This window comes from Schistocerca americana, chromosome 2 (genome assembly GCF_021461395.2).
Source record: "Schistocerca americana isolate TAMUIC-IGC-003095 chromosome 2, iqSchAmer2.1, whole genome shotgun sequence".
In the NCBI taxonomy this organism is placed as follows: Eukaryota; Metazoa; Arthropoda; class Insecta; order Orthoptera; family Acrididae; genus Schistocerca; species Schistocerca americana.
Genome location: NC_060120.1, coordinates 197,317,661 through 197,330,282, shown reverse-complemented (window position 1 = coordinate 197,330,282; position 12,622 = coordinate 197,317,661). Strand labels below are relative to the sequence as shown.

Sequence of the window (12,622 nt, the reverse complement as noted above, 5' to 3'; positions counted from 1 at the left end):
TATGCTCCTCAATTTGGTCCTACGGAACTAGACGTATAAATAAATAAATAAACTAAGCCACCCTGGCAAAGTGTCTTTGCACAACTCTATGGGCTACCGTGCCATGCCTCCCTCCCAATCCAACTTCCCATCCATGCCTCAGCCCTCGAACAGCATTACAGAGGCTCCCCAACAATGTCGGAATAGCACCTCAGCGTTGAAGCTTGTTCAAGAATGTTTTCCGTGTATTGTAGTATGAGATATCCACGGTCTCCGGATCCTTGTTACAAAATTGCATTTTATTTTATCTGTTACCACCATTTATCTGTATGTCTACATTTATCATAAAATGTCTGCACAACAGTGCAGATATCGATGGATGCACTGTGTGTCTTATTTGGAAAGAAACTTGTCCCATTCACTCACTAAACTTATGTTGGCAACACTAACGCTACTTTGCTTTTCGCCCTCAAGCTAGCATTCAGTACTGTCTTGTTCTCTCGGATTTGTTTTGTAAGACGCCGGTAATTTGGTCGCCTTACAAGTTAGAATCATCAATTAAAAGTCAGCAATTATGTTAATTATTACAGATATTTTATATGAAGAGAGATCGATGGTTAGGAGAGTTGTCACTTTGTTAATGGAAAGAGTTGATAAGCTTCTACCTAACACAAAAATATTGCATGCGCTCGGAAAATTAAATTTTTCACTGGCTGTAGTAACAAAGAGGCAGGGAGTGTTCCTAGGGGCGGTGGGCCCCCGTGGAGGCTGACCGTGAAAGTCGCCCCAGCGAAGTTGGACCAGGGCCAGGTGTTCGGTGACAGTGTAGCCGTTTGCCGTTTCGCGCCAAAGTGTGGCTGTGAAACGTTGCCATTGGTCGGAGGTTTGATCATGCATTTGCTTGAACCTTTCGAGAAACATCTCGAAGGTTCTGGGAGCGCTATGTAGGCTGGCGAGCGGTTTCGAATCCTGCAGGGATGGGAGAAAATCGTTTCGAATGGAGAGCCATGATTGGCTCTATCCAAAACGGACAGTGAAGTAACGGAGGGTGGTGGCGAGCGTGCAACCAAGTCTAGCGACAGGAGACGAGCAGGACAGCCATAGAACAAGGCTGCTCTGAGGCGTTTGCTGCCACCGTCTCCAGTGGCTAGTCTCTGTCTCACATAGTAAAGTGCTGATTACACTACTTCAAGTGCGAGCAACTTGTTTCTCTGTAGAGAGAGGAACAGGTTGTTACTTCATTGTGGCGCTGTTGGTACTGAGAAGCGCTCATTTGCGCTCGTGCCCTGGAGACACACTTCTGTTCCTGGTCAGTGTAGGCAAGCAGTTTGGAGAGTCTCGTAAACGATTGCTATAACTAATTACCTCCAACGGTAGGAATTTTCGGAAGCAATTAAACGTCCATTGTGTAGCCGTATTTATTTTCTGGACTCCACGCCGCATCTCCAAGGCGCCGGCGATCTTCCACGACGAGGAAGATCCACACTTTGCTGATCACTTGGCTGATTTTTGCGCATCGAGTAATATGGGGCACAGTAAAGTGAAATGTATACAGTTCCACTAGTTCGTCTCTCTGAGCTTTTCGTTGTCTGCGCCAGCATAGGTGGTGACTGGAACTAAAAGAGACTTAACAGTAACAACCTTTGCAGCGTTCATGACGAACATAACAGGACACGTTCAGACAGCTAGGAGTTGTGCCAGTCTTGGATAGGGTAAATAGGAGGATTTATAACTGTATATTTGTTGGATATCCGTGTTGTGTTTCTTGAAATTTCCTTTGTATTTTATAATTAAACATATATTAACTGAATCCTCCTTCTCTTATTTAACTAGGATTAGTCCCTATACTCATCCTGAAAACATTAAATAAGGAATAGGTATATAGGGAAGGATCAATTAACTTAATTTTTCATGCCAAGAATACCTCAGTGTTGTCGCGAAAAACAGAACCAGAGTCAGATAGCCATAAATCCACTAATAATACCACTGATGGCAACCTGCAGTTTTATTGGCAGTTTTGGGTGTACGTTAACAGTCATGCACAGCAATATAAGTAGATCTATCGATGAAATGTTGGCCAGTATGCACCTCATGTATGGGTTCACTGAATGGAGTGGAAGGGCGCCAGGACGACGCTATGGTGGTACATTCCCATAGCGATGGATCCCTGGTACTAAAACGCTCTGAAAACATCCCTGAACAACCTACGGAATTTTGTCAGTGGTGATTGTGTTCACCGTGTAAACTGCATTATGTTCCTTTAATTGTATCAGAAAGAACGTCGGAAAAGGTGTATCATGCTACAACGCTTGCTATGTATCCTGATAAATTGTTATACATTTTTATATACATAAAAATCAATTTAATTACCGTAAGAGGGCAGTTTTATTTTATTTTATTTGGATAGCACAGTGATATGCAAAAGTCTTACGTTAGCAAAATTTCGAGGCAAAGTAAGAAGTTTCTACGTAACACATTGATCGACAGTGTTTACTATCGTACAAAGATTTCATAGCGAAACGTCGTATCTTCCTACTTAAAAGTTAATTTTAAACTTCCTGGTGTACAGAAACCATGCGTAACCTTCGACCCAAATCTAGCTTTTGGTACCCACTGCAGGCACATCTCACCGGCATACACAAAGCTGAAGCACGTATTTCCTTCTTCTAGGCTCTACTCATGCTGGACAAGGAACCTCTGAAGAAAGGATATTTAACTGCTGGTTAAAACAACGCAAAACTTGGCACGACCTTCAATGCGAGATGCTGTTAATCGCTTCCACAACGAAACACTGTCTGGAAATTTGGCAGACAGTACAAAGAGATAGTGGGCATACATAAAGTACACCAGAGACAAGCCACAATCAACATTTTCTCTGTGTGAGATAGCGATGTGGAAGTTACCGAAGACATTTCCACCAAAGCGAAGTTATTAAACACTGTTCTCCAAAACTCCTTCACCAAACAAGACGAAGGGAATATTCCCGATTTCGAATCAAGTACTGCTGCCAACACGCATAACTTAGACACCTTCGGTGCATCAAAGCAGCATAAATCATTTAAAAAAAGCGAGTCCTCGGGTCCAAACTGTACACCTATTAGATTCCTTTCAAACTGTGCTGATATAATAGTTCCGCATTTAAGAATCATATACAATCGCTCGCTCAATGGAAGATCCTACCGACGGGAAGGTTGCACGGGTCACACCAATACTTAGGAAAGAAAATAGGAGTAATCCGATTAATTACAGATCCACTTCAGTAACGTCGACCTACAGTAAGATTCTGGAACAATATTACGGTCGAATATTATGTATTACCTCGAAGAAAACTATCTGTTGACAAACAGTCAGCACAGATTCAGAAAATATCGTCCTTATGAAAGACAACCAGCTCTGATTCTCACGAAGTAAGGAGTGCTATGGACAGGAATCTCACCAATCAATAACATTTTTCTAGATCTGCAAAAGGCTTTTGATACCGTTCCTCACAAGTGGCGTGTAATCAAATTGCTTATCTATTTGGCATCGTCTCAGATGTGTGACTGGAGTCGTGATTTCCTGCCAGGAAGGTCAAAGCTCGTGGTTATTGAGGGAAGGTCAACGAGTAAAACAGAATTAGTATCTGGAATTCCCTATCGAAGTCTTATAGGCCCTCTGCTGCTCCTGATCTATATAAACTATTTAGGAGACAATTTGAGCGTCCTCTCAGCTTGTTTGCAGCTTATCTTGTCATTTACCGTCCAGTGGGGTCGTCAGGATACCATTAACAACTACAAAATTATGTAGACAAGATACTTACATAGTGCGAAAAGTGGCAATTCACCCTAAATAATGCTAATAAACAGAATCCGTCAAATTTCAGTTACGCGGTAGATCAGACAAATATACAGGCTGTCAATTCAACAGAATTCCGAGGAATTACAACTGCGAGCAACTTAAGTTGGGACGGTCATTTAGATAATGTTGTGGGGAAAGCGAACCAAAGGCTGCGTTTTACTGGCAGAACATTTAGAAAATGCTACAAATCCACTAAAGAGACTGCCTACACTACACTTCACTTGCCCGTCTTTTGCTAGAGTAATGCTGTGCGGTAGGGTATCCTTGCAAGATATGATTGACGGAGGATATAGAAAAAGTTCAGAGAAGGGCAGTTCACTTTGTATTATTGCGAAACAGGGCAGAGATGCCACGGACATGATACGCGAATTGAGGTGGCAATCATTAAAATATAGGCATTTTTCGTTGCAGCGAGATCTTCTCATGAAATTTCAATCACCAACTTTCTACTCACAGTGTGAAAAGATATTGTTGACGCCCACCTACGAACGGAGGTATTACCAATATAATAAAATAAGAGAAACCAGAGCTTGTATAGAAAGACTGAAGTGTTCATTTTTTTCGCGTGCTGTTTGAGAATGTAACGGTGAAGAAATAGCTTGAAGATGGTTCGATGGAGCCTCTGCTAGTCACTTAAGTATGAATTGCAGAGTAGTTATGTAGATGTAGGTGTAGATATAAGGGTTATTTAGTTCACGCATCTTTCACTACAAAGCAGAGTCTACGCTACTCTAAAAATTTCTATGGAACCTGCAATTTACAATGAATTTGTTTGTTTTAATGTATGTGCTTCCCTGTTACTCACTTTTTATTCATGATTATGTTCACAGTTTCATGAAGTTGACCGTTGTTTGTTTATCTTTATGAGTCAGGCGGCCAGCAGACACTGAAACGATGATGAGACGCGACGGTGCTACATGATTTGTCATGTAACAGTTACTGTTGCCGCTGAGTCGCCACATATATTCTTAACTGATGTGTGATAACGTTAATACATTGAGTCAATTTGGCACATGAATTTCTTTTTCCGGTGATATCAAGGTGAAAATTCAGAACGTTAGTGAGAAGTGAAAAAGACTCAGCGAATGTACTGTACCACAGTTTTTGTTACAGGTACATCTTCATGCAGGATATGCCGTGGTTTCACTTCTTCCTGGATCTCTTCTATAGGATGTTGCATTTGCGGAGAATCCATAATAAAGGGAGAATATTGACTCTTCTTCTTCTCTTCGTTCATAACTCTTTGCTCTTCTAAGTAGTTGGTTAAACGGCCAGGTATTTCCTGAAAAATAAAGTAACTGCTTGTAATATTCTTATACAGTTTGCAAACAAATAATAATATGGCACACTGGGCTCTCCTAAAAAATATTGTCATGCGAATGCGATGTAGCGTGGAACTACCTGTTTATAACTGAGTGGCCCGGAGAACACAATGGTAAGCGTCACTGCCAAGTATTTTGAATTACGGGAAATTGGCAGTACGAATGAGCAGCAGAATATTAAACACCAGGAAAAAGTTCTAATTTCACCCAACAGAAGTCAGGGCGACGCTTCATTGTAAACGCCAGTGGCTGGCTGCCGCGGGAACTCAATGGCAAGCGACAGGTAAAATGGCTGGCGCTAAAACGGACCCACGTTACGTTTCCCGAGACTACAGCCACATCTGATGACTTACAAGAAAACAAAGACGTTCTCATTAAACCTGGTATCTCCGACCAGGATCCTGAGTAGATTCCCATTCAGATAACCAAGACGTATGTAAATTGGCAAATTGCTTTAAATAGTACGTCTCACAAACAAAATGTTAAGTGCAGATACATACCATTATGCTCGTGAAATGCATTATATATCGGGTTGTTATTGAATGACTGTTGTTGAAGGCTTGATGATGTGTATAAGAATATTTCTTCATTTATATTTGTACAACTAATAATAATAGCAACAACGATAATAATAATAATAATAATAAACATAGTAATAAAAAATTGGAAACCCACACTTAATATCCAAACAAATTCAAATAATATCACATCACAGCCAATACAGATTAAGCGTGGAATATACCAAGGAGACTCATTAAGTTCTTTCTGGTTCTGCCTTGCTCTGAACCCACTATCCAACATGCTAAATAATACAAATTATGGATACAATATTACTGGAACATACCCACACAATATCACACATTTGCTATATATGGATGATCTAAAACTACTGGCAGCAACAAATCAACAACTCAACCAATTACTAAAGATAATAGAAGTATTCATCAATGATATAAATATGGCTTTTGGAACAGACAAATTTAAGAAAAATAGCGTAGTCAAGGGAAAACACACTAAACAAGAAGATTACATATTGCATAACCACAGCGACTGCATAGAAGTGATGGAAAAAACAGTTGCCTATAAATATCTAGGACACAGACAAAAATAGGAATAGATAATACAAATATTAAAGAAGAACTAAAAGAAAAATATAGACAAAGACTAACAAAAATACTGAAAACAGAATTGACAGCAAGAAACAAGACAAAAGCTATAAATACTTATGCTATACCAATATTGACCTACTCATTTGGAGTAGTGAAATGGAGTAACACAGACCTAGAAGCACTCAATACACTTACACGATCACAATGCCACAAATATAGAATACATCACATACATTCAGCAACAGAAAGATTCACATTAAGCAGAAAGGAAGGAGGAAGGGGATTTATCGACATAAAAAACCTACATTATGGACAGGTAGACAATTTAAGAAAATTCTTTCTAGAACGAGCAGAGACTAGCAAAATACACAAAGCAATCACTCATATAAATGCATCGGCTACACCACCGCAATTTCATAACCGCTTCTACAACCCTTTAGATCACATAACATCAACAGATACGAAGAAAGTAAATTGGAAAAAGAAAACACTACATGGCAAGCACCCGTATCATCTAACACAGCCACACATCGATCAAGCCGCATCCAACACATGGCTAAGAAAAGGCAATACATACAGTGAGACGGAAGGATTCATGATTGCAATACAGGATCAAACACTAAACACCAGATATTACAGCAAGCATATTATTAAAGATCCCAATACCACAACAGATAAATGCAGACTTTGCAAACAACAAATAGAAACAGTAGATCACATCACAAGCGGATGTACAATACTAGCAAATACAGAATACCCCAGAAGACATGACAATGTAGCAAAAATAATACATCAACAGCTTACCATACAACATAAACTTATAAAACAACACGTTCCCACATACAAGTATGCACCACAAAATGTACTGGAGAATGATGAATACAAATTATACTGGAACAGAACCATTATAACAGATAAAACAGCACCACATAAAAAACCTGACATCATACTCACCAATAAAAAGAAGAAATTAACACAACTAATCGAAATATCCACACCCAATACAACAAATATACAAAAGAAAACAGGAGAAAAAATTGAAAAATACATCCAACTGGCTGAGGAAGTCAAGGACATGTGGCATCAGGATAAAGTTGACATTATACTAATTATACTATCAACTACAGGAGTCATACCACACAATATCCACCAGTACATCAATGCAATACAGCTACATCCAAACTTATATATACAACTACAGAAATCCGTAATTATTGATACATGTTCAATTACCCGAAAGTTCCTAAATGCAAGATAACATATACCGTACAGTTAAAAGGAAGTCACGCTTGATCAAGGTCCGTGTCACTTTCCATTTTTGACCAGACATAACGTCTGAGAAAATAAAGAAATAATAATAATAATCTTTGTTGCTATTCAGGTAAACTGCGAAGGATGTCGAACTGGAGTTAATATCGAGCAGTGTTTCACTGTCATGAAGAGACAGAAGAACATATGAAGAGCTCTTCTGAGGAAAGGATGATATACACCTTGCAACGGAAGTTCAAGCAGAAGAGATGTAATACAAGCGAAGAATACGTATCTCTTTCCGGAAAAACTGTATATAAAAAAGATGTAGGACCTAACTGCCGCCGGCCGGTGTGGCCGAGCGGTTCTAGGCGCTTCAGTCTGAAACCGCGCGACCGCTACGGTCACAGGTTCCAATCCTGCCTCGGGCATGGATGTGTGTGATGTCCTTAGGTTAGTTAGGTTTAAGTAGTTCTAAGTTCTAGGGGACTGTTTAAGTAGTCCTAAGTTCTAGGGGACTGATGACCTGAGATGTTAAGTTCCATAGTGCTCAGAGCCATTTGAACCTAACTGTCACTGTACTCTTAAAAGTTTTGAAAATTAGATGAATGTAATTTGAAGGAGGCGTTCAAAATATTGTTAAAAATTTGTGACTTTGATGTTCAGAATGCATCTGGCTGCCAATCTAAGAAATGTATGCAGGTGGGATGTGACTTCTGAATACCCAACGCGTATTTTCACTAGCGAGACATTGCCATGACACCTGGCGCACAGTAAGTTTCCGGACATGAGGGAGGCGAAAACCAGTTCTCACTTTTCGACTAAAAGACGACGGAATCAGGCTATTGAAGTTTCTGAAGTTCTGTCCCTCTTAGATTACATCTCTTCTGTTCGCCGTGAACTTCCTTGTCACTAACACCAGCAAGTTTGGACAATGAACACATGTGTTGAGAGTGATGAATGATCAAGCACTTTCGAGCAACGAGCTATACAGTTAAGTTTTCTAGGAACTCCGTGTAAATGTTCTCATCAGATTATCTATAATTATATTTTGTTGTCAGCGTATGTGATTTGGGACATAGAACACTATCTCCACTACAATAATCTGTTTATTTTGTATATTTCATGCGGTATAGTCTGTTTCTTATTCTTTTTATGCCTAAATATGGATGAATACAGATGTTAAAAGCCACCCAGAACAAAAGGGACGTTAGAATAAAATTATTCAGATTTGTGGATCAACTGCAAAATTTAATCCTCTATATGTCCATTTTCCTATTTGGCGCTTCTCATTTTGTTCTCACGAACAGCTCAACTCTCGTCTATGCTCATAAAAGTATCACTTGTCTTGAAAATTACAGATATTTTGTAGACACCAAGTTGCCGTATAACATTAAAGCGGTGTTGTCGATGCCGTTGCAACAGCAACAGGCACAGCAATCTCGCAGCAGATGCAAGCCTCAAATTCCGCATTGCGCTTACTTCAGTTTTTCTTATTTGATTCCGTTCTGTTTCGATTTACCAGAGCTAGACTCAAGCGGATGTCATGAAGTAGTGTATCTGAATTCTGGTATTACCGCCACTGTCGCCTGATTGAGTGTGAACTAGCGAGCGTTAAATTACAGCTAGTACTGTAGTGCGTAAGCAATGGCTCTAGATACACCGACTCTCGCAGTTCTTGAACCCTCAAGTTCGAGCGTTGCTTCTGGTTTACGTTTTATTTTAATTTTATTTTCTACGTAAGCAAACGATGGTTTGGACTTTATTCCTACAGTTCTCTTTCTGTTTGAAGGTGCAAAGTTCACAAGTGTATATGGCTACTATATGAAAATTATGGTTTAGTTTCTCTCGATAACGAGGTCATTAGAAACAAAACACATTCGCACTCGGGAAGAAAGTGGTAAGAAACTGGCTGTGATCTTCTAAAGGAACAACCCAGGCACGCCAGTCTAGAAGTCAGCGCAGAAACAGCTAGGTGAAAAATCCGTGCAATCCGCACTTTTATTTACATATAAAAGCCTATTTCGGAATTTTCCTTTGTCTTTGACCGCGTGTACAAGATTCATGTGCCAATTTGAAATTCTAGATTCTCATATTTTACTGTTTGCATCACTTCTGTGTAATCTTCCATTGATCGTATCAGTACCCGTTTGTATTGTGATATGTTGTGAGCAGTTCCAATGATAGTCGCGTCTAAGCGAAATTACGTCAGGGAAAAGGGGGGGGGGGGTAACAATACGTAGGTGACGGAGACCAACCTAGGAGCAGATGCGGGCGCAGGGTGCAGCCAGCTGCAAATAGTCGCTTACTTAGACATCAATGACATCTATCGCTCGGCTTCTGAGCATTGTCGGCTCTTTCCGGCAACTGGTGGTGACAACTAGCCCCCCTCGTGAGATCTCTGCGCAACATCTATTTGCAACATCTATCCATCAGCTACTTGTGCCCACACTGATCTAGAGACGAGTGGAAGATTTACACCAGAGGATTCGCTGGTTTTATAGCGAGACCGGCCTCAGGGTAGAAGCTTGAAACGTTGCCGTGGATAGGCCGGTGGGAAACGGTCCCTCGTGTGGCAGAGGTCGTGTCAAACGCACACATACTTTTTTTTAATTACCCTAAACTTCGAGATCCCAAGTAGAAAAACCTGCAGAAGGTGAGGCAATTATTTCAACACCCCGGACAGAAAATGTGAATGGTGTGAATCTCACCATATTGGTTGTTAAATGGCAGAGTATTCGCATTAAATCCCCAAAGCCCACATCTCTCGTAGAAAGTAGTCATCCCCACATCACATTAGGAACTGGGACTTGGTTGTAGCCCGAAGTACTGACTAGGGAAATTTTTGTCAACACGTAGAATATATATCGGAAACACACTTTAGACTCCCCAGGAGAAGGAGTGTTTGTCTGTCAAATTGATGAATTAGTTCTCGAGAGGTCCAAAATGAATCCGACTACGAACTAATGGGTAAGTGGAGTTGGTGGGCTCAGCCTAATATGGACGAAATCTACAGATATAAAAGTGACTTCGGGCGTGCTCCAAGGGAATTTTACAGACCCAATACTGTTGACAATATTTATAAATGATCTAGTGAATAATGACAGAGCCTCCATGAGAACGTTGCGGATTATGCTGCAGTATGGACTGAAGTAGCAACGCTAGAAAATTGTGGCGAAATATAGGAAGTTCTGGATGTAGGAACTGGCTGTTGACTCTCAACATAAAAAATTAAACTTACTCTACATAAACAGTGGAAAATACTTGTTATTGTGTGATTGCTCGATTGCTGAACAGTCACTGGAAACAGCCATATCCGTCAAATATTGGGGAGTACGCGCTTGGAGCGATTTAAGGTGGAAGGACCAAACTAATTGCTCTAAAGACAGGTAACACACTGAGATTCAGTGGAAGGTGATCATCCAATTCCAGTGGCAGACTTTGCCAGAGAAGTATTCTCCATCACGGTGTGATTTCCTGTTAAAATTCCGAGGTTCAGTACTACAACACTCAACAATGTATTGCTGTCTCCGACGTACATTTTGCGAAAAGACTATGAACGCAACGTTAGAGGGATTCGAGTTCACACGGAGGCTTACCAACAACTGATCTTTCGGTGGATCATTCGCGGCTGGAACAGGAAAGAGGCAAAGTGAAGTTGGTAAGCAGACTGCCCTCCATCACAAATTATAAAGTGGCTTCCGAACTATAGACGTAGATGTAACTGTAGAGCAAAAATAACACGGATCTTTAAAAATATTTGTTGCCAGGGATATTCAAACACATTTATTATATTTCAGAGGCCCTGAATCCGAATATTGCTTTAATTTTCTCGAATTGGCTCTAGTTCTGTAGACATTTATGTTCCTGGATTTTTATTAAATGTTCCCATAGATGCAGATTTTTCGTCAGTATCACTGATCTTTATTGATATCTAAATTTTAACACTCTTTTTGATATTTCGCAATTAAGCTTTCTATTAAATACTTTAAAACTTATTTTGTATTTCTATTTTATCTGTTTCAGGAAAATATGAGTTCTTCGCGACGAGGATCCATAAACAACCCCAATGTGTTCTGTTATATTTGCGGTGAATTCTGCCTACAGAAACAAAGACGGAACGTCACAGACTTTGTAAAAAAAGGCATCCTTGCATGTTGCATGTTTTGTGATACAGCTTGGCGACCAAGATAGACCACGGGCTCCGCACACGGTTTGTAAGAATTGTGTAGAGTGTCTTCAACAGCGGAAAAATGACTAAAGAGAATGTTTCAATTTCGGTGCACCAATGGTGTGGCGAGAGCCAAAAAACCACCACGATGAAATACTTTTGTGATGTAGACGTCAAAGGTTTCAATCTAATCAAAAAACGTACATGGGAGTATGCAAATTTAGAATCAGCCACGAGACCTGTGGCACACAGTGAAAAAGTTCCTCTACCAGTGTTTACTAAACTATCCGAACTTACAGCGTCAGAACCTGAAGAAATACAGGAAGTGGAGAGCAATAGCAGCATAGCAGTGGAAGTGAATATGAAGGAGAAATTTCTTCAACTAAGTTGTTCACTCAACAGAAACTAAACGATCTGGTATTAGATCTTCATTTGTCAAAGATTACAGCAGAACTTCTGGCATCCATGCAAAAGAAAAACTACTGTCTTATACTAGAAACGAAAATTTCTGTACACCGTACAAAAGAAGCAGGTCTTCTGCAATGCTTCAGCCGAGACGAAAAATTTTGTATATTGCAATAACGTCCCCGGTCTGCTCACTCAGATGGAGTTACAGGAATATCAACCAAAAGACTGACGGCTTTTTATTGATAGCTCCACCAGCAACCTGAAATGTGTCTTACTTCACAGCGGTAACATCTTTGCATCCTATCCCATTGACCACTCAACGGAACATGTTGACAGCCTTTAAAAAGTTCGGTGTTAATACGAATATCAAAGTGCACTTTCTCTGCCGTCACTTATCAATATTTCCGTATATATTCATGAGATGGCTGACTACCGTTGGTGCGATTGCCCTGAAGACCAATACAGAAGAAAATCAAACTGACATCGTTTCATGAAGGAGTAATTGCTGTAGTCTCACTGAATGTAGGCATATGTTTTGTCAGTTATGA

At 40.2% G+C, this 12,622-nt stretch overlaps 1 protein-coding gene across 1 annotated transcript in view; it reads right to left on the bottom strand.

The window, feature by feature from the left end:
• The window catches only part of LOC124596564, a 113,115-nt gene that overhangs the window by 24,376 nt on the left and 76,117 nt on the right, over nt 1-12,622 (bottom strand). Inside the window, exon 4 of the mRNA XM_047135748.1 lies at nt 4,913-5,098. Coding sequence (XP_046991704.1) covers nt 4,913-5,098 — 186 coding nt within the window. The remainder of the gene's footprint in view (nt 1-4,912; nt 5,099-12,622) is intronic.